The sequence below is a fragment of the Phocoena phocoena genome, chromosome 3, assembly GCF_963924675.1.
Source record: "Phocoena phocoena chromosome 3, mPhoPho1.1, whole genome shotgun sequence".
NCBI lineage: Eukaryota > Metazoa > Chordata > Mammalia > Artiodactyla > Phocoenidae > Phocoena > Phocoena phocoena.
The window spans coordinates 137,834,320-137,857,763 of NC_089221.1; the positions used below are offsets into that span (position 1 = coordinate 137,834,320).

Sequence of the window (23,444 nt, forward strand, 5' to 3'; positions counted from 1 at the left end):
TATTCAGGGCGAAGACTAAATTTAATCTTGAAATCTTCCCATGACATTTTTCCAACAAAAAGGCATGGGTTTGGCATGTGAAGCTAATACTGAAAAAAGAATGATTTCTTCTCTTATTCCTAAAAGGAATCAATTAATTATTTGTGGAATTGTTTGTTAACAATTGTCTGTTTAATTCCCTCTTAGAGCCTGTATGTCTCTTGTTTACACCTGGACCCCCAGAACATGCTACAGTACTTGCCGTATAGAAGGCATTCAGTCAATATTTGGTGAATGAATGCATGAATGCATGCTGAAAATATGGGCAGCTGCCACCAGATGGGCAGTGGAGCCTTAAGGGAGTGTTGCAAAGACATTCTTTTCTGTACACATTTTTATTGCTGTGGATAACTGAGACGCAAGAAAATGACATGAGATCCAATGTTTTGTACCTCATGTTTTGGCAAAAGAGGTGACAAAGAAGAGAGTATGAATTCCAGTTTGAGAAACTCTATATTCAGTTATTTCCAGAAGAGATGATCATAATGAGTCACCCCTGTGATAACAACAACAACAGTGACAAATCCTAACACAGTGTCTGGCAACAGAAGGACCTCATCGGGTGCTGGTTGAGTAAATGAATTTATCAAATGAACTACAAAGATGTATGTGCAGTGGTTGAGAGTGGCAAGAACGAAGTCTATGGGAACGCAAAGAAAGGAGGGATTCATCCCAGGTACCTGGTGCCTAGGCAGAGAAAGGGCAGACAGGAAAGGGCTTTTGGGGAAGAGGAAATGCCACTGGGAGCTATAGGAGAGAGGACATTGGACTCCCCTCCCGAAGCACAGATAACCTTGGTTGTACCTAAGTTAGGCTTACATAGCCCTGATGTGGAATAGATGCAATGGATATTTATTGCTGTGCTGCTCAGTACCCTCCTGCTTCACAGGCCAATTTCAAACATGAAGTTGAACTAGTGTAGTTTTCATTTCAGTTATTGTATTGTTCTGTATTGTATTATTCTGTATTGTTAGAGGATGCCAAGGACAGAATCCTTCCCCGGTGGCCAGAGTGAATTGTTCTAGGGGTGGGCACATGATACCAGCCAGGCTAATCCCTGGGATGTTTTTCAAGTGGGACAACAGGGAAGGTCCCCAGTCCCTTTTTGGGGGTTGGGGCATAAATGCAGTTTTATTGGTGCCAATTTTTCTTCCACATGAAAGAAACTGGTTTGAGAGACTAAAACCAAACATGGAGAGAAATGTAGACAAGGGAGATGTAGATTGTACTGATGGATAGAAATTTCAGGTCCACATCAGTCTGAGGCCCATCTCACCCTGTATCCTTCCAATAAGACTCCTTTTTGTCCAAGCTACTTCGAACTGGAGTTCTGTCACCTGCAACCAAGAGTCCCGACTAATCCATATACTAGTGGTATGTCTCTCCTTTGAGATACCAAGTATTTCCCACATTGGCCTGAAATACCCACAATTATCCATAGTGTTTAAGACAGTGAAGGCCACTATTACAACATAAATATGTTATCGTGGGGTATGGAGATAGAGGGAGGGAGAAAAACTTTAAGCTGTTAAAGATTTCATCTGTTAACACCTTGATGAGATTATATCTTTCACACAACCTGGCAGAGCTTCCTAATGCGGCCCTTAAGGGGTAAAAAAGGAAAAAGAATGTTTAATAGAAGTGAGCAAACCATTGGGAAGGCGGCATCCCATGTTTGTGTGTGTGTGTGTGTATGTATGTGTGTGTGTGTGTGTGTGTGTGTGTGTGTGTGTGTGTGTGTGTCTGTGCACCCATGCCCCAGCAGAACTCTGGAGGAGAGGTCCACCAAAAGGAAGTCAGAAAAGCAAGAAGAACTACAATCCTGCAGCCTGTGGAACAAAAACCACATTCACAGAAAGATAGACAAGATGAAAAGGCAGAGGGCTATGTACCAGATGAAGGAACAAGATAAAACCCCAGAAAAACAATGAAATGAAGTGGAGGTAGTCAACCTTCAAGAAAAAGAATTCAGAATAATGATAGTGAAGATGATCCAGGACTTCGGAAAAAGAATGGAGGCAAAGATAGAGAAGATGCAAGAAATGTATAACAAAGACCTAGAAGAATTAAAGAACAAACAAACAGAGATGAACAATACAATAACTGAAATGAAAACTACACTAGAAGGAATCAATAGCAGAATAACTGAGGCAGAAGAAAGGATAAGGGACCTGGAAGACAGAATGGTGGAATTCACTGCTGCAGAAGAGAATAAAGAAAAAAGAATGAAAAGAAATGAAGACAGCCTAAGAGACCTCTGGGACAACATTAAACACAAGAACACTCGCATTATAGGGGTCCCAGAAGGAGAAGAGAGAGAGAAAGGACCAGAGAAAATATTTGAAGAGATTATAGTCAAAAATTTCCCTAACATGGGAAAGGAAATAGCCACCCAAGTCCAGGAAGTGCAGAGAGTCCCATACAGGATAAACCCAAGGAGAAACACAGCAAGACACATAGTAATCAAATTGGCAAAAAATAAAGACAAAGAAAAATTATTGAAGGCAGCAAGGGAAAAACAACAAATAACATACAAGGGAACTCCCATAAGGTTAACAGCTGATTTCTCAGCAGAAACTCTACAAGCCAGAAGGGAGTGGCATGATATACTTAAAGTGATGAAAGGGAAGAACCTACAACCAAGATTACTCTACCTGGCAAGGATCTCATTCAGATTCAGTGGAGAAATCAAAAGCTTTACAGACAAGCAAAAGCTAAGAGAATTCAGCACCACCAAACCAACTCTACAACAAATGCTAAAGAAACTTCTCTAACTGGGAAACACAAGAGAAGAAAAGGACCTAAAAAAACAAACCCAAAACAATTAAGAAAATGAACATAGGAATATACATATTGATAATTACGTTAAACATGAATGGATTAAATGCTCCAACCAAAAGACACAGGCTTGCTGAATGGATACAAAAACAAGACCCATATATATGCTGTCTACAAGAGACCAACTTCAGACCTAGGGACACATACAGACTGAAAGTGAGGGAATGGAAAAAGATATTCCATGCAAATAGAAATCAAAAGAAAGCTGGAGTAGCAATACACATATCAGATAAAATAGACTTTAAAATAAAGAATGTTACAAGAGACAAAGAAGGACACTACATAATGATCAAGGGATCAATCCAAGAAGAAGATATAACAATTATAAATATATATGCACCCAACATAGGAGCACCTCAATACATAAGGCAACGGCTAACAGCTATAAAAGAGGAAATCGACACTGACACAATAATAGTGGGGGATTTAACACCTCACTTACATCAATGGACAGATCATCGAAAAAGAAAATAAATAACGAAACAGAAGATTTAAATGACAGAATACACCAGATAGATTTCATTGATATTTATAGGACATTCCATCCAAAAACAGCAGATTACACTTTCTTCTCAAGTGCGCACAGAACATTCTCCAGGAGAGATCTCATCTTGGGTCACAAATCAGGCCTCAGTAAATTTTAAAAAATTGAAATCACATCAAACATCTTTTCTGACCACAATGCTATGAGATCAGAAATGAAGTACAGGGAAAAAACTGTAAAAAACACAAACACATGGAGGCTAAACAATACATTACTAAATAACCAAGAGATCACTGAAGAAATCAAACAGGAAATGAAAAAATACCTACAGACAAATGACAATGAAAACACGATGATCCAAAATCTATGGGATGCAGCAAAAGCAGTTCTAAGAGGGAAGTTTATAGCTATACGAGCCTAGCTCAAGAAACAAGAAAAATCTCAAGTAAACAATCTAACTGTACACCTAAAGGGAGTAGAGAAAGAACAAACAAAACCCAAAGTTAGCAGAAGGAAAGAAATCATAAAGATCAGAGCAGAAAAAACTGAAATAGAAACAAAGAAAACAATAGCAAAGGTCAATAAAACTAAAAGCTGGTTCTTTGAAAAGATAAACAAAATTGATAAACCATTAGCCAGACTCATCAAGAAAAAGAGGGAGAGGACTCAAATCAATAAAATTAGAAACGAAAAAGGAGAAGTTACAACAGACATTGCAGAAATATAAAGCATCTTAAGAGACTACTACAAGCAACTCTATGCCAATAAAATGGACAAACTGGAAGAAATGGACAAATTCTTAGAAAGGTATAACCTTCCATGACTGAACCAGGAAGAAACAGAAAATATGAACAGACCAATCACAAGGAATGAAATTGAAACTGTGATTGAAAATCTTCCAACAAACAAAAGCCCAGGACCAGATGGCTTCACAGGTGAATTCCATCAAACATTTAGAGAAGAGCTAACACCCATCCTTCTCAAACTCTTCCAAAAAACTGCAGAGGAAGGAACACTCCCAAACTCATTCTGTGAGGCCACCATTACCCTGATACCAAAACCAGACAAAGATACTAGAAAAAAAGAAAATTATAGACCGATATCACCGATGAATATAGATGCAAAAATCCTCAACAAAATACTAGTAAAAAGAATCCAACAACACATTAAAAGGATCATACACCATGATCAAGTGGGATTTATCCCAGGGACGCAAGGATTCTTCAGTATACACAAATCAATCAATGTGATACACCATATTAACAAATTGAAGAATAAAAACCATACGATCATCTCAATAGATGCAGAAAATGCTTTTGACAAAATTCAACACCCATTTATGATTAAAAAAAACTCTCCAGAAAGTGGGCATAGAGGGAACCTACCTCAACATAATAAAGGCCATATACGACAAGTCCACAGCAAACATCATTCTCGATGGTGCAAAGCTAAAAGCATTTCCTCAGGAACGAGACAAAGATGTCCACTCTCACCATTATTATTCAACATAGTGTGGGAAGTCCTAGCTATGGCAATCAGAGAAGAAAAAGAAATAAGAGGAATAAAAACTGGAAAAGAAGAAGTAAAACTGTCATTGTTTGCTGATGACATGATACTATACATAGAGAATCCTAAAAGTGCCACCAGAAAACTACTAGAGCTAATCAATGAATTTGGCAAAGTTGCAGGATACAAAATTTATGCACAGAAATCTCTTGCATTCCTATACACTAATGATGATATATCGAGAAATTATGGAAACACTCCCATTTACCGTTGCAAAAAAAGAATACCTTGGAATAAACCTACCTAGGGAGACAAAAGACCTGTATGCAGAAAACTATAAGACACTGATGAAAGAAATTAAAGTTGATACCAACAGATGGAGAGATATACCATGTTCTTGGATTGGAAGAATCGATATTGTGAAAATGACTATACTACCCAAAGCAATCTACAGATTCAATGTAATCCCTATCAAATTACCAATGGCATTTTTTACAGAACTAGAACAAATCATCTTAAAATTTGTATGGAGACACAAAAGACCCCGAATAGCCAAAGCAGTCTTGAGGGAAAAAAATGGAGCTGGAGGAATCAGACTCCCTGACTTCAGACTGTACTACAGAGCTACAGTAATCAAGACAATATGGTACTGGCACCAAAACAAAAACATAGATCAATGGAACAAGATAGAAAGCCCAGAGATAAACTCACACACCTGTAGTCAACTAATCTATGACAAAGGAGGCAAAGATATACAATGGAGAAAAGACAGTCTCTTCCATAAGGGGTGCTGGGGAAACTGGACAGCTACATGTAAAAGAATGAAATCAGAACACTCCGTAACACCGTACACAAAAATAAACTCAAAATGGATTTGACACCTAAATGTAAGACCGGACACTATAAAACTCTTAGAGGAAAACATAGGAAGAACACTCTTTGACATAAATCACAGCAAGATCTTTTTTGATCCACCTCCTAGAGTAATGGAAATAAAAACAAAAATAAACAAATGGGACCTAATGAAACTTTAAAGCTTTTGTACAGCAAAGGAAACCATAAACAAGACGAAAAGACAACCCTCAGAATGGGAGAAAGTATTTGCAAATGAAGCAATGGACAAAGGATTAATCTCCAAAATATATAAACAGCTCATGCAGCTCAATATTAAAAACACACACAACCCAATCCAAAAATGGGCAGAAGACCTAAATAGACATTTCTCCAAGAAGACATACAGATGGCCAAGAAGCACATGAAAAGCTGCTCAACATCACTAATTATTAGAGAAATGCAAATCAAAACTACAATGAGGTATCACCTCACACCAGTCAGAATGGGCATCATCAGAACATCTACAAACAACAAATGCTGGAGATGGTGTGGAGAAAAGGGAACCCTCTTGCACTGTTGGTGGGTATGTAAATTGATACAGCCACTATGGAGAACAGTATGGAGGTTCCTCCAAAAACTAAAAATAGAATTACCATATGATCCAGCAATCCCACTACTGGGCATATACCCAGAGAAAACCATAATTCAAAAAGACACATGCACCCCAATGTTCATTGCAGCGCTATTTACAGTAGCCAAGCTATGGGAGCAACCAAAATGCCCATCGACAGACGAATGGATAAACAAGTTGTGGTACATATACACAATGGAATATCACTCAGCCAAAAAAAGGAACGAAATTGGGTCATTTGTAGAGGTGTGGATGGACCTAGAGACTGTCATACAGAGTGAAGTAAGTCAGAAAGAGAAAAAGAAATATCATATATTAATGCATGTATGTGGAACCTAGAAAAATGGTACGGATGAACCGGTTTGCAGGGCAGAAGTTGAGACACAAATGTATTGCACAAACGTATGGACACCAAGGGGGGAAAACTGCGGTGGGGTGGGGATGGTGGTGTGCTGAATTGGGTGATTGGGATTGACATGTATACACTGATGTGTATAAAATTGATGACTAATAACAACCTTCAGTATAAACAAACAAACAAGTAATACTAAACTTTCTTTGGGATATTTGTATGAAAATATGTTAATATAAATGTTTCAGACATTACGTGAAATTTCTAAAAACCTTATATGTTCTGGTATAATGTTATAAGTCATAATTCTAGTTATCACTTTAAAATGTATATCTCAGAAATAACTAAATTTCCTTGTCAATTGCATTATTATGAACTTTCATCAAATCTTTAACCACGGTCATTTTTAAGTCTTTTGTCATTTACAGACAGTTCTGGGTGTAGTCTGATGCTTTTGCAAAATGTTCCTATAAAAGGGTTTCATCTTCAAGGAATTCATGGAAAAGACTCTGACAAGTACAGCTTTCTGTTAATTGACTACACTGCTGAACTGAATGAACAAGCATTTTCAGAACTCTAATGGAAAACTGATGAACTCATAAAAGTGCTAACAAAAGATCAAGATGAAAAAAATTAATTACATGGGACTGAGTGAACCGATGAGGATGACTATAATTTTTGTGACTTTTTATTTGAATTAAAAAAAAAGGAAGTCAGGGGGCTATAAAAATAACAGCTTTTTATAGAGTTGTGTCCATCATGGTCATACTAAGGATTATTGTACATAATTATAACTAAAACTTATAAAACTTCAGTATTTTCATATATATGAAAATTGTATTTATTTGAGAAATGGAAAATACATATAAAAGAATCTAAAATTTACTTTAGCAGTGGGAGAAATAATCAGGTACATCAGAATTTAGTTCCAATTCTGTCTCCATACTATATTGGCTAGGTAATACTTGACAAGATTCAATCTCTCTGAAATTAACTTTTCTCATCTTGAAAATGTCGTTAATTCTACTTCTGAGGGTGAGTGTCCAATATCGAGTGTCAAATATCAAAAGGGAGCTGTGTAGTACAGTGGTTAAGGACTTTGCCTGATGTGGGAGAAGGATTTACATACTTAACATATGAGGTTGAGTAAAACCCTCTAGCCCTTAATTTGAAGTATCAGCATAATTCTTGATGCATTTAATCTTTAAAAAAAAAGTCCTAGTTCTGTTCACTTAAATGGCCTAGAAACAATGATTAACCCAATAGCAAAAAGTACCTCTAGCATGTACTTACTATGACTTCTAAATGCCATTTTTCTATCGAAAGGGACTCGATTTGTCAAAGACTACTGAGGTCATGGCAAAAGAACTTGGAAGCCAATTTGAAGAAGTTCCCACTGGCTAAAGATGGGATAGTCAATAAAGATAATAACTGCAATGATCTGACATACATCAAACATGTTTTAATCCAGGAGTTCATATTGATACTAAGAAAGAAAAGCTCACTGGTCAACTTTGGAGGATGTTAGGGAATCAAACCATTGTTTTAAAACTGGTAAATAAAAGGAAAGGAACAAACACTTATCCTGCCTTTATAGAGGGTCGTGCACAGTAACCAAATACTTGATGAGGGGAAATTCCTCTTTATACATGAGTTAGAGTATCGCCATTTTGCAAATCCCAATTGAATTAATGAATCTAAACAATGATCATCAATGACTGCTTACACTGAAAGAAGACCACCAGACATTTTGTACCTCAAGATGGTAACACGCTTTATTTCCTATGATGTAATGTTGACATAAACATGCACACAAACACAAGTCTAACCTGAGTCTAATTTAGGCACTAGATCCAACCACCAATTTATAGAAATATAGTGGGTAGGAAAACAAAATGGAACCCCAAGGAAACAACACAATCGGCAAAATCCAGACTATGGGAAATTTTACGGGACAAACAACTTGTTTTATTCAGCAGCAAAAACTAAATATGCAAGTGGAAAAAAAAAAAGCGGATTAGGGAACCTACAGAGTAAAAGAGATTTAAGAAAGTAATCTTAGTATTTGGCCTTGTTTTGATCCTTATTCAAACAAACTGGAAGTATTGAACACTGACTTGGAAGTTGAGATCAAGAAATCACTGCCACTATTTTAGGCGTGACAAAGATAGAACGGTATATTTTAAAAAATCCTATTCTTGACAGATAGATAATGAAATATTTACAGATAAAATGCTAGGTATTGAAAAGACATGCTTCAAAATAATTAACAGAGAGAAGAGGGTGGGGATCTAGATAAAACAAGATTGGTTATGAGCTGATCGTTGAAATTTGGTGATGAGCACATAAAAATTTATCCTATTATTCTCACTTTTGTATATACTTGAAAATTCCCATAATGAAAAGTTAAAATAAAAGAACTCTTCTTGGCTTTAAAGCTGAGCTCAGTCCTTTGCTTGCAGAGTTATTGAACTGTTCTTGCTTCATTTGTCAAATGGGGATAATCAAAGTGCCTGTCTCATAGGGATTTTTAGAAGGAGCAGAAAGAAATAATAGGTATAAAACACTTAGAAGAGCTGCTTATGGCACATAGTATGTGCTCAACCAAGTTATCTATTGATACTGTTTATTATTATTATTATTATTGTATATTGTTACGTAGATGCAGTCCCATTATAAAATCCAGCAGGAAAGAGAATTCTTCTCTGGTTCTCAGGGCAGACAAGTTGAATGGACAGGCAGAGACTTTTTGTTTCATTCAAGATGCATCATCACTGAACTGGGATGGTGATAGATAATTCCCCATCCCACCTCAACTCCGTAGGTAAAATGGTCTCCTGTCTAAATACGTTAAATCAGCACACACATTCACTGTGGAGGATCCAGGTTACAATGGCTCTTTTTAGTTGAGCAAATGGCTTAAAAGCACTAACCATCAGTGGAATTCAAGCTAGTTAAAAGGCAGAGTCAATTAAGAATCTTTAACGTGTGCAATAAAACAGATAGGCACAATTATTACATTAATCAAAGATGCTCTAGGCAGTGCTTTCCAACTTCAACTGCACATGAATCACCTGGGGATCTCTTAAACTGCAGAGTCTGATTTAGTTTGGGGCAGGGCCTGAAATTTCGCATTTCTGACAAACTTTCAGGTGATGCTGAAGAGGCTAGTCTATGTCAACCTGGTGTCCCAAGTTCCTTGTTACCGGGGAATGATCTGACACACACTTCAGTAGGATTTGGGCTTCAATGGTTTGGATAAAAGATAACTAGGATAATTGCTCTGAAATACTAATTGGAAGAATTCATTTCTGACTCTTTGGCTTTGGTAAATGTTCCATCTACCAAAATAAACGGCACATACTTATTTTCAGGTGTTAAATCTCTAGTGCCCATCTTGGAACCCCTTTAAAGAAGAGATTTTACTAAGCGGGGGGTGGTGGAAGAAGGATGGATTGGGAGTTTGGGATTAGCAGATGCAACTGTTATATATAGAATCGATAAACAACAAGGTCCTAGTGTATAGCACAGGGAATTGTATTCAATGTTCTTTGATAAACCATAATGGAAAAGAATATAAAAAAAGAATGTATATATGTGTATAACTGACTCATTTTACAGTACAGCATAAATTAACATAATATTATAAATTAACTATACTTCAATTAAAAAAATTAAACAAAGAAGACATTTCAGGTGTCAAAAATGTCCCCCAAGAGAAAACTGTACAATATTTTTTGGCGGTACACGGGCCTCTCACTGTTGTGGCCTCTCCCGTTGCGGACAGGCTCCGGACGCGCAGGCCCAGCGGCCATGGCTCACGGGCCCAGCTGCTCCGCGGCACGTGGGATTCTCTCAGACCGGGGCACGAACCCGCGTCTCCTGCATCGGCAGGCGGACTCTCAACTACTGCGCCACCAGGGAAGCCCCAAAAGTGCACAATTTAATTCTCTAACGAAGTCCTCTTGCCTGCTCTGCAGACCTCGGCATAATCCTAATTTTGTATTCCTTCCCTTTCTGTCCTTTTCCCAGCAATGGGATGTAGGAATAAATATTTCAAGAACAGGTCAATAATGTTGTGAATGCAAAGATGGCCCATCATGATAAAAGTTCTGACTGAAAAAAAACAAAACCCTGAAACCTGACTTGGTCTAAGTTGCATTCTGGGAAATGGATTTTGAAACTAACTCTTTGGCAACCTTGAGAATGATGTGCTGTGTCACAGGGAAAAGATCCTTTTGAGAAGCTCTCTCATGTTTATAATTTCCCCTGAACCTAGACAGGAAAGGCAAGGATGAGCTGTCTAAGCCATGAGGATAGTCAGCCTCTCGGTCATTCCTCACCTGTTGTGATCACATGTGTTCCATACAATGTAGATTAATGTGTTCAAGTTTCCATATTAAGGTGAAAAATTATTGTGCCCCAAATGGTTCTGAGGTTAAATAAGTTTGGAAAGCTCAGGGTTAAAGAAAGTTTAACTGGCCTCCTTCCTCTAGGTCTTCTCTGAGACCTTAAAATATTCATGGACATTGGAACCTCCAAGAGGGGTCCACAGGACTTTGGCCTCCTAATCAGATTTGACCACAAACCTTGTTTTTTAAGAACTATCTCTTGAGATAAAGATTTGGCAGACTCCACCTTGAGAAGTGCTGATCTAGGGGAGCTGGGACAAAGTTTGTCTTATTGACTTTCAATGAACAGAACACAGCAGTGAAAATGGTTGTGGGTATATGGTGTGGGGTTGGGAGTTTCTAGAAATCTCTGAGGTTAGTAAAAACCCCCTTCTGGCAAAATAAAAGTCTCATAGCCAATAGGAATAACAAGCTAAGAAAAGTCATTAATACTAATTATTTAAGATATTAAATTTACAAACCACATTTGCAGGTGTTCAAAATCTTCTCTGAGACAAGTGGTGAATGTTGCCTTTTTTGTACCTTAGGGTTTTCATCTGTCTAATGGAATAGTGATGTCCTCCTCACAGGATGGTCATGAGGACAAAGGACAACATGGGCAAAACATGTAAGACTCCTGTAGATGGTGGCTTTATTCCCATTATTATGATGAGTGTTTTTTTGGAAGTAACAGCTTCCCTTTATTATACAGGTTTTTGATGAACTAGTGGTAGGTTCATATTAAGATCATCTGGGAGAACATTTAAAAAATATGCATGCCCAGACTACTACTCAGTCCCCATGAACCATAATTTGGTGATAATAATGGGGAAGGATGAATGTATATATGAAAAACTTTCTCCCTGTGATGGTTATGATACATCCAAAACACCTTCAATGCATTTAAGACAAATTTCTAAACTGTGATCCCACCTCTCCTGTAGTAGTCCTGGGATACGGTCCTTGGAATCAAAGGTTTCTGTGGTTAAATTATTAGAAATATTATATACTAGTACCTTCCCCCCCTCCCCCTTTATTAAAGTATCTGAGAAGTTCTGCAGTACACACTATTGGAAAACTTGTAACCTATTGCCTTCTGATCTTATTTGACAGTGTAACATGTATTTTTCTTGCAACTCTCATCAACATCTTTGTTCAACACATTTGAGAAATATTATATATAGAGTTAGTCAGAAGAGAATTCTATCCATATTCAGAAATATTTTTGCACTGAAGACATAAGGGAGAAGCAAGATCGCACAGAGCAGCTAAAATTCCTCCTCCCCAGGGAGCTGGCTAGGCCTGCTTTTATTCTTCCTGCTGCTTGTTACTTACATGTGGAAAGAATATTGAAAACGATAAATGTGTGTTTTCAAGTAAGCAATTCTGGGTAAAGTCTGGGTGAGAGTCAAAGGACCAGGAGATGAGCTACTGCAAACCTTAAGAGCTGAGACTGGACAAACTTGGCTTTGAATCCTGGTTCCAATACTTCCCAGCTTAGTGACCTTGGGCAAGTTACTTCACGTTTCTGTGCCTCACTTACCTTATAAGGGCTTTAGAAAAGTGCATTATTATTAGTACTATTTATCCCTGTTCTTATAGAAGTGGAAAAGCACATTTAAGCAAAGTGAGGGGGAGAATCAAGAATTGAAATAGAATAGAGAATTCTGGAAACTTTCAAAATCAAATAAATCTTGTTCCCTTTACAAGTGCATTTATTTATTTATTTTTTTTTTGGTAAATCATTACACCAAGTACCCTATGAGAATTCAGAGTTAGAGTTTGAGAGATGTGATTAACTTGAATTGGCTGGTTTATAGCAGTGGAGCGTGAATGACCCTTTCATCCAGCTCTTCATTCTAGTCAAATCCCAAACTATCAGACTAATTAATATACAAGAAACAGCTTGGGAGCCGCTGCCAATGGCAAAAAAGAGAAGGGACTGGGTGAACCTCAACAGCGCTGAAATAACTGCCCGAGAAAGAGAATAAAAGACTCAGAGTTGTGGTGAGGATGTTGGGGTGGGCCAGCTGAAGGGTAGATTTACAAACACACACACGTTTTGCTGCTCCCAGAACTTAAAAACAACAACAAAAACCAGGGCTTCCCTGGTGGCGCAGTGGTTAAGAATCCGCCTGCCAATGCAGGGGACACGGGTTCGAGCCCTGGTCCGGGAATATCCCACATGCCACGGAGCAGCTAAGCCCGTGTGCCACAACTACTGAGCCTGCACTCTAGAGCCCACGCACCACAACTACTGAACCTGTGCGCCACAACTACTGAGCCCGTGTGCCACAACTACTGAGCCTGCACGCCACAACTACTGAGCCCGTGTGCCACAACTACTGAGCCTGCGTGCCACAACAACTGAGCCCGTGTGCCACAACTACTGAGCCCACAAGCCACAACTGAGTCCGTGCACCACAACTATTGAAGCTCAAGCGCCTAGAGCCTGTGCTCCACAACAAGAGAAGCCCCCACTCACTGCAGCTAGAGAAAGCCTGTGCACAGCAATGAAGACCCAACACAGCCAAAAATAAATAAATTAATTAATTAATAAAAACAACAACAAAACCCGAAACCCGATAGAACAGAATAGAAAGTTTCAGAGTCCTTTGCACGTAGTATGACTGAGGCGGCAGTTTTATACACTCACACACATACCCGCATGTGTATGTGGATAGGTGTGTGTGTGCAATATGTATTTCTTATTGTGAGTTATGGTTAAGAAAGCTTGAAAACCTTTGCTCTAGAGGGCAGCCCACAGGGCCCTGAGCCAAGAAATAGATTGTTATTTTGTGTCTAGAATGGCTTTGTGAGCTTACCCAGATCCCACCCTACATTTTTGTAAACACTGGGATGATTGGGTGAGTGTGGCAAGGACAAGCAAAGGAGAGAAAACTCAGACGCCAAGCCCCAGGGCAGTGATTGACTCGATAGAGCCTGGGCACCAATGGGAGGACTGAGCCACTATCACAACCACAAAGCAAGATGACGGCGTGGTGGTCACGGTAGTTTCCATTCCCATTGTAGGAACTGTAGCTGAGGTAGCAGCAATAGACCATTTATTGTGTATCTACAATGCAGCAAACCCTCTATTTTGTTCCTTACTTTCCTTATCTCATTTGAATCACACAGTAAAACTTTGGGAGAGCTATTATTACTATTCCCATTGTAAGGATGAGAGAACAGAGTTCAATCATAGAAAAGCGATTTTATGAGAACTGTTCATCTGGGGCTTTGAGAGAGGCAAAGTGAGGTATGATGAGTGGCCTTCTCTTGAGAAGTTTCTGTCTAGATAACGAAATGTTAGCTCATGAGCATCTCTGAGGAATGAACCACTTGCCTTCCTTCTTCTAAATCCCCTGATTCATCCGTTTTCTCCCCAGCCACAGGCTGTCAGGATGAAGAGGAGTGATAGAATTTTATTCTTTTCCATGCATAGAGCAAGGTACCAGATGGGAAATCAACCCTTTCAAGGGGAATTTTAATTGAAAACTAGAATATCACACCCAGTTTCGATCAGTCAACACATATTGCCTATGCACGCCATTGATATTTACTGCCAACTATTTACTGGTCTCTTACTTACCATGTGCCTAGCTTCATGCTAAGTAACTCATGTACATATTATTTTATAATCAAGCAGGACCTTATGGGGCCTTTTTGGGGCTGACCTCTCCCCCATATTCCCTGCTTTAGTTCCTTTCTGAAGTACCTAGATAATAGTATCTGATGCACATTTCCTGAGTTGTTTTACAGACATGAAAACCCCCATCAAATGGAAGATGTTAACTACTTGATGACCATAAGCACATAGCCCCAAGACCTACTGGAGCCTGTGGATTGATAAACCCTGTGACACCACCCTGTTCCCTAACCATCAACCAATCAGAGAATTGTGCATGAGGAGATCACATACCCTGCGACCCCTTTCCCTTAGCTGGCCTTTAAAAATGTTTTCCTGAAACCCATCAGGGAGTTCAGTCTTTTTGAGCACCAGCTGTCCCAGACTATTTGTATGGAGGCTTACAATAAATGCTGCGTTTTCCTTTACTACGACCCAGTGTCAGTAGACTGGCTTTACTGCACGTGGGCAAGCAGAACCAAGTTTGGCTCAGTAACAATTCAGTCTTCAGAAACACCCTATGGAGAGGGTACTATTTTTGTGCCCATTTTCCAGATGAGGGAATGAAGGTGTGAGAGGGTAATAACTTGCCTTAGGTGAGACAGCTAATAAATGGTGGGGTTGGACTTTGAGTTCAGCTCTGCCAGACTGTAGAGCCTGGGCTCTTAACCACCAAACAATCGTGATTCCTCCATGATATCCAAGGTATCACACGTATAAAGTGGGGATTAAATTAAAATGTTGATGATCACTCCCTGTCCTTAAAGAGGTTTCAGTACTGTTGAGAAGGTAAGACCTACACAAATGGAAAAATAGTTAATGGTACCTTGCTGCTTTTATGCTGCGGTCAAAGGAGTACTAGAAAAAATTCATGGAGGGAGAAATTGCTGAAGCTGAGCTGGGCAGGATGAGCCAGGATTGGATACGCACAGAAAAGTGGGTTGGTCTCAAGAGTAATTGAGCAGATACTAGACTCCTTGGTTTAGAGCAGAGAGCACAGTTTCTTCAGTTGAATGGAGGGGGTCCCCATTTAAGGACTCTGAGGCCTTCAGCAAGTTATTTACCTTTCCCAAGCCTCAGTTTCCCCATCTGTGAGAAGGGGATGATATCCATCTCAGAGAGTTGGTGGGAAGATTAAGTGTACCTAAGTGCCTGGGAAAAGGAGGCATCTACTACCTTCTCCTCTACACACCATATTAAATCCAGTTTCCCAGTAGAGCTGGCTGGCATCTTCCCTTTGCCATTCCAGTCGAAGATCTTAGAAAGAGCCTTACCTGCTGTGTGAAGCCCTTTACAACACACCTCTGTTTGAGGTTTGTCTCTCCATCCAAGTTGGAGGTTTCCAGATGACAGATCCCACTGGGGTCCGAGGAAAAGAGGAGGAGTATGTCAGCTGGGATGATCTCATTGCATTGCATTTGGATGAAGTCCCCCACTTGCACATCCTTCCAGCACTTCTGCGTGTAGCTCTGCTCTTTTCTGGGGTTGGAGAAAGACAGGGGTCAGAGTGAATGTTAAAGTTCTCCAGAACATGAATGAGTGAATGGAAAAGGTCCCCCCTGCACCTAATATCCTCCAGTCAGCCTGTCACAGGACTGCTCTGTATTCTACCTTGCCCCAAATGACCACTCTCATCATCTCTAGAAAAGCGAAGCATGATCTATAGAATCTCATTAGTAAAGATCCCTCCTTATGACCATGTAGACTTTTGATTGACTGTCGGCTATCGACTGGTTGCTGTTCTCAGCCCTTGCTTCCTAGCAGGAGAAAAAATTTAAAGGAGAAGGTGATTATATAGTCATATTAACATAGTATTCTTAATATACATCACTTCCTAGAATACCCAGTTATCACTGTAGAAAGCAGGGTCACAAAAGAATGGAGTGTAGGAAAGACTGCTTCTGGTTATGGGTGGAGAGCAGCAGTGGGAAAGGTGAGAATATAGACCACTGTCTAGGAAGATCTGGAGTGGTGCTGAAATAGGAAGCAGGGAATTAGGAAGATGGCACCAGGAACTTTGATAGGATGGGCCCCAAAGTGATCACAGGATCAGAGGGCTAAAGAAATCTGAGAAAATGATGTACTTTCTCTTCCTATCCAATTTATCAAGCTCAGGTAATAACAGGGGCAGCAATTGTGAATTTAGCATTTCTACCGTGCCAAGCACTAGGGTGAATTAATACTTCATTTACTTGCATAATAACTCACCGGAGGAGATGTTATACCCATTTCATAATGAGGAGCTTGAGGGTTCAAGGGAAGTTTCCCAAGGCCTTACAAAAACAGAGCTGGACCCCGAGTCTGGGTCCAACTTGACACCAAACCCAGTTTTCACTGCTTGAATATCCTACCTCCTGGAAATCATTCCCCTCTTTCCTCTCCAGTGGAATGGCAGCATCAGCTTTTACAGCCCTGGCAGAAGGACTCGCTACTCCCCAAGGCAATACATTCCGTTGCCAAGAGCCCTCATTTTACGAAATTCTTCCTTCTGATTAGCCAAATATTGAACTAATTCTGATCTCCCAGGCAATCTGATTTACTCCATCTTCTACCATTAAAAAAAAAAAAATATATATATATTTTAATGAATTTATTTATTTTATTTTTGGCTTTGTTGGGTCTTCGTTGCCGCATGTGGGCTTTTCTCTACTTGCAAGTGGGGGCTACTCTTCGTTGCGGTGCACGGGCTTCTCATTGCGGTGGCTTCTCTTGTTGCGGAGCACGGGCTCTAGGCACACAGGCTTCAGTAGCTGTGGCTCATGGGCTCTAGAGCGCGGGCTCAGTAGCTGTGGCGCACGGGCTGAGTTGCTTCTAGGCATGTGGGATCTTCCCGGAGCAGGGCTCAAACCAGTGTCTCCTGCACTGGCAGATGGATTCTTAATCACTGTGCCACACAGGGAAGCCCTAAAAAAATACGTTAAAGTATTCATCAGGTGTCTCCTGAAGCCTTTTGGACTTGCCAAGTCAAATTCAACTTTCCAAGTGCCCTCAATTATTCTGTGTGACACAGTTTCAAGATCTGTCTTAGAGGTGAGGGCTCTTCTGACTAAGGCTGTGTTTGGAAATGTTCCTCTTTAAATGTGGGATCTGGGACCAAACAAATATTCCACATGTGGTCTTTTAAACTAAGTCCAGCTGGCTTGCAGCTGGATGCCTCTGAGCCCAGCCAGGCCTGGAGAAGCAGGCTCTCTTTTGCTATTTTTCTCCACTGATGCTGAGCCTCTCTGGGCACGTTACTGCTTCTGTCTTTGTTGGAATCTGAGCTGCCCTGGGCATGACAAGACCACTCTTCCACAGAGCAAGAGACGTGACGAATTTCACTTTTCTCCTCTGAGTTCATAAAAGCCCTTAAGGAGGATAAGGGTTTGACGCCTTTCTCCTCCTTTGGGGGCCCTTTAGAGAAGCCCAAGCAAGCCCTCCTAAGACCCCATTTTTCTTATCAAAAAGATCCTTTCAAAGGACTCCTCCGGTTTCCTGAAATAGATGCACATCCATTTGGAAGACTTTTGGAAGGCCAACCAAGGGAAGATCTGATCAGAGTCAATAAAATAATCAGGGATTACAATTAGGGAGCAGTCTTGTAACTCTAAAGACCCACAGAGTTCTGTGGAAGTGCCCATGCTCTAGGGAGCCCAGTGTAGCAGCCACTGGTTAACCGTGGGCAGTATCACCCAAACGGGGACCACTTCTGAGCATTTTGTGAGCAGTGCATCTGTAGCATTTTTTTTTTTTTTTTGCGGTACGCAGGCCTCTTACTGTTGTGACCTCTCCCATTGTGGAGCACAGGCTCCGGACGGCCAGGCTCAGCGGCCATGGCTCATGGGCCTAGCTGTTCCGCGGCATGTGGGATCTTCCCGGACCGGGGCACGAACCCGTGTCCCCTGCATCGGCAGGCAGACTCTCAACCACTGCGGCACCAGGGAATCCCATCTGTAGCATTTTAATAATAATAATTCTTTTAATGGAAAAAGGATGTAACAGGTTTCTAAGCACTTTTTCATTCCATCAACTTATTTTAGAGCAGCTTATCATCTGCTCTACCTTATTTATTTATTTATTTTACCATGATAAATAGAGACAGTCCCCCCAGATCTGTTTCTCACTGCCATTTCAGAAAAACATTTATCTGTTGATTCAGGGAAGAATTGTTTTTTTCTTCAGAGCAGCCTTGGGAACACCTGTTAAATGTCCAAATATGAAGCCACTTAAAGAAATTGGAATGGCAGATACTCTCCATTGGAAAAGGAATCTTGTATGGTGAAGGAGGGAGGCTTTCTCTATTGCTTTTTTTTTTTTTCCTTTTTGAGAGGACACTTAAAAAAAAAGGATCCTTGAATATTACAGCAAAATTGCTCCAAGGAATAAAGGATTATCACCCAACTTGTCTTTACTCTTCTCCCCTTTGACTTCTGCCCTATTGGGTAATGCCTTTGGGGATGGCCCACCATTGGTTGCTTGCTGTAATCTCAGCAATGTGGCGGGTATTGAGATTGGATTTAATGAGAACACCTTCGACTCTGAGCAATATCCTGACTGCCAACACTTCCAGAGCACACTGGTTCAAACCAGAATGTTTGCAAAAGCTAGTTGGGAACGCTACATACATAGACATACCGAGGCAAGGCCAATGCACCGCCACCTGTGAACACTGAAATTCATTCTTCTTCCTTCTAATAAGGGGCTCCACTGCCTATTATGGGATGTAAATTATTAATGGGATGGAAGATGGATGTTATGCAGATGAACTTATGAAATATATGTGTGTGTATATATGTGTGTATGTGTGTGTATGTATATATATTTATAAGCAGTCACTTCTGTGAGTTTGGCTGGAGTGCTGTCTTGTCAATTCCCATAATGATGATAGGTAACGCTAGGTCAATGGAACCACACAAGAAGCTATAAGTCAGACTGGTCTCTGTTTTCTTTCTATTATTCTTTGGGTCTCTGGGAGGTCCTGTCCAGTACTGCTGTCCCGTTAATAATCGCCTGTCTTTCTTTTAGATGTAATCTTCTCTTCCTTAGGATGACATGCAGTGGTGAAGGGACACTCTTCGTCCCTGTTGTAGGCTTACCCTCCCCTAAACAGAGATTGCCCACCTCCGAGTCGTGCTCAAACAGAGGCACATATGCCTCCAGGCACACATCTTGTCTTGTGTGTCCAGGAGCACTGAAGCTATGGGAACAACATGATTTTTGGGGTGTTCAAAATTTTTTTTTGGGGGGGTGACATAATTTAGTAATTTAGCTGGTACAAAATTTGAAGAATTATATATTTATATTGACCCAAATGTAGTAATATTATAGAATCAGAGTCAGATTTTATAGGAATTTTGGGATAAGAACAAGTGACATCAGGGACATTTCCTTCTTGCACTGGGTTATTCTGTGCCGGTTTCCTGATCCTCTGGGGGCCCACTTTGTCTCCTCAACTGTGGAAAAGGCAAGGGTGCATAGCTCCGGGGTTGGGGCGTCCAGCCCGAGGAGGTGCTGAGTGGCTGAATCCAGCTGAGGCAGAAAAGCGGCGTGCTTCTGCATTGAGGGACGCCCAGATGTGGCCACAGCTGGCTGGGAGCCCCTTTGAGGAGTCATTCCCTGGTTAATCCAGCCCGTTCGGAACAGCTGCCCTGGGTGGACACATGCACACGCTCCTGGTCATTTCCCTGCTCAGTGAGTCCACACCTGGGAACTGATTGCTATTTTAGTTTTGTGGCATGTTCACTGCTGCTTAAAAATAAGACTAATCGACGTGGCTGGGGACGAAGACTCCATCTGGCAGATTCTGCCTTGGGGAGAAATTAAGTGGTGCAGTGCTAAATGGCTTTCTGAGAGGAGATAGGGCTTATTAAGAGGTAAATAAACAGCAAGAGAGGTTTATAACCAACTGGATCCTGTGAGGAAGCAGGTGAAAGGGGGGGGGATGGAGGAGGAGAAGGTGCTTAAGCTTCCATTTCTCAAGTGCTATGTGGGTTTTGTAAAAAGGGTTTCAGGGAACTAGAGTAGAGGGCATTTATCAGGCAGCTTAGTTGTCTGTGGGATTTCCCATTCAGTGTAGGATGATGAGCTGACCGGGGCTGTCCTTCAGGAAGCTGTAATGTCAGGCCCAGGATGGTCAGCATCGCTATCCCAGGGTGAAAGGGGAAGCCAGTGAGAATGAGTTGCAGTCTAGGGATTAAGAGTGGGTTTGAATCTCAGCTTCACCACTTACTACCTGTGTGACTTGGGGAAGTTACTTAATCTTTCAGAGACTCTGTTTCTTCAGTTGAAGGTAATACGTGTATTTGCCTCAGAGGGTTGTTGGAAGGATTAGTGACATGACGCATGTAAGGGACTGAGTTCTTGGTTTTGCACTTAGTAAGTACTTAATGCATACAGGCTTCTTTTATGATGTTGATGACAATGATTGTTAATGTTATGGTGAGGGCTAACCACCACCGCCAGCCCCAGCATTTTCTTCTTCATGCCATTGGGATGCCCGCTTTATGTCCGTGATGACATTTCATGAATTGGGCTCAGGCACATAATGTGCAAACACAAGGGAATTAAAAAATCCAAACATTTTCCCCAAGTCCAGAAAAGAAGGACCCAAATTCAGCCCACTGAAGACCAAGGGCTCTGGATGCTGGCTACTGGGCAAACTCCCAGAAAAATATATCGTTAAGATCAGGGCTGCCCAGCAAGTTCTTTGTGGATGTCGACAAACTAGTTCCAAAGTTTACATAAAGAGGCAAAAGACCCACACTAGCCAACTCGATATTGAAGGAGAGGATGGACACTACCCATCCTCGAGACTTACTATAAAGTTACAGTAATCAAGACAGTGTGGTATTGGCAAAAGAATAAACAAATGGATCAATGGAACAGAATAGACAGCCCAGAAATAGATTCACATAATTATAGTCAAATGACTTTTGACAAAGGAACAAAGGCAATACAACCGAGCAAAGATAATCTTTTCAACAAATGGATATCCACATGCCAAAAAAAAGAAAGAAAGAAAGAAAGAAAGAAGAATCCACAGACCTTACACTCTTGACAAAAATTAACTCAGAATGCATCACAGACCTAAATGTAAAATGCAGAACTATAAAACTCCTAGAAGACAACATAGCAGAAAACCTAGATGACCTTGGGTGTGGCGATGACTTTTTAGGTAAACTAAAATAGGCACTATTCATGAAAGAAGTAACTGAGAAGCTGGACTTCATTAAAATTAAAAATTTCTGTTCTGTGAAAGACAATGGTAAGAGAATGAGAAGACGAGCCACCATCTGGGAGAAAAATATGTGTTTTGCAAAAGACACGTCTGATAAAGAGTCATTATTCAAAATATAAAAAGAAAAAACAAACTCAAAACTCAACAATAAGAGAAAAAACAACCCAATTAAAAATGGACAAAAGATCTGAATAGACATCTCACCAAAGAAGATATACAGATGTCAAATAAGCATGAAAAGAGCTCCACATCACATGTCATCAGAGAAATGCAAATTAAAATGAGATACCACAAAATACCCATTTGAATGCCCCGAATCTTGAGCGCTAACACCACCAATTGCTGGTGAGGAGGTAGAGCAAGAGGCACTCTCACACACTGTTGGTAGGAATGCACAACGGTACAGCCACTTTGAAAGACAATTTGGTGGTTTCTTATAAAACTAAACGTATTCTTACCATACGATCTAGCAATCACGTATCCTATTTACCTAAACGAGTTGAAAACTTATGCCATGCAAAAACCCACACATGTATGTTTATGGCAGCTTTATTTGTAATTTCCAGAACTTGGAAGCATCTAGACGTCCTTCAGTAGGTGAATGAATGAACTATGGTACATGCAGACAATGAAATATTATTCATAGCTAAAAAGAAGTGAGCTATCAAGCCAAGCTAAGACATGGAGGGAACTTACATGCATATGGCTAAGTGAAAGAAGCCAATGTGAAAAGGCTACACACTGTATGATTTCAACTGTAAGACATTCTGGAAAAGGCAAAACTATGGGGACAGTAAAATTATCAGTGGTAGCCAGGGGTTGGGAGGTGGGTAGGGATGAACAGGTGGAGCACAGCTCCAAGAAGAGTCAAGTGTCCTGTAGCTGGTTCAGGAATACTTGGAATGCCCAACTGTCTTTGTCTTCACAGCGGTGTGCTCACGTAGAGACAATATCGTGGGGTGGTTAAAAGCTCTGGAGTCATGTGAGCCTGACTAAAACCCAGAACTACTTCTTACTTCTTACATACAAGGTAGTGTGACCTTGAACCCACTACTTGACTATATGACCCTCAGTTTATTCATCTATCAAATGGACAAATAAACTGTATGCTACAGGTTAAAGTGAGAGTTCAATAAGATAATACACGAAATGGCCTTAGAGCAAATGGCATTTACTGCTGCTATTAGTATCATCACAGTTATTATTAGGTTGGAGGAAACAGGGTCACTGCTGTGGTGATAGCAGAACAGAATCTGTGTGGTTGTCTATTTTCATGAGCTGTCGTAAATGAGGGGTGGGGCTTTGTGGTTGGAGGAGGAGCTTAGCAAGGGAGAAGGAACTGAAAAGGGAGGAAGGGTCCTGTGGCTTCTGTCCTGACCTGGTCCCACAAAATGGAAATGGAACAGCAGTTAAAGGTTTAGCGTTAAGTTAAAGTTACGCTAAAGACAACGTGGGCCTGGGGCAGAGGGCAGTGAGCGCAGCTGTGTCCCCGCACCCGCCTGTTTGCTACAGACCACGATGACGG

General features: G+C 40.6%; 1 protein-coding gene across 3 annotated transcripts in view; it reads right to left on the minus strand.

Annotated features, from left to right (window-relative positions):
- ATP10B (ATPase phospholipid transporting 10B (putative)) overlaps nucleotides 1-23,444 on the minus strand; it is a 122,418-nt gene that overhangs the window by 88,646 nt on the left and 10,328 nt on the right. For all 3 annotated transcript variants that reach the window (XM_065873458.1, XM_065873456.1, XM_065873459.1), the window contains one exon: nucleotides 15,978-16,182. In XM_065873458.1, coding sequence (XP_065729530.1) covers nucleotides 15,978-16,182 — 205 coding nt within the window. The remainder of the gene's footprint in view (nucleotides 1-15,977; nucleotides 16,183-23,444) is intronic.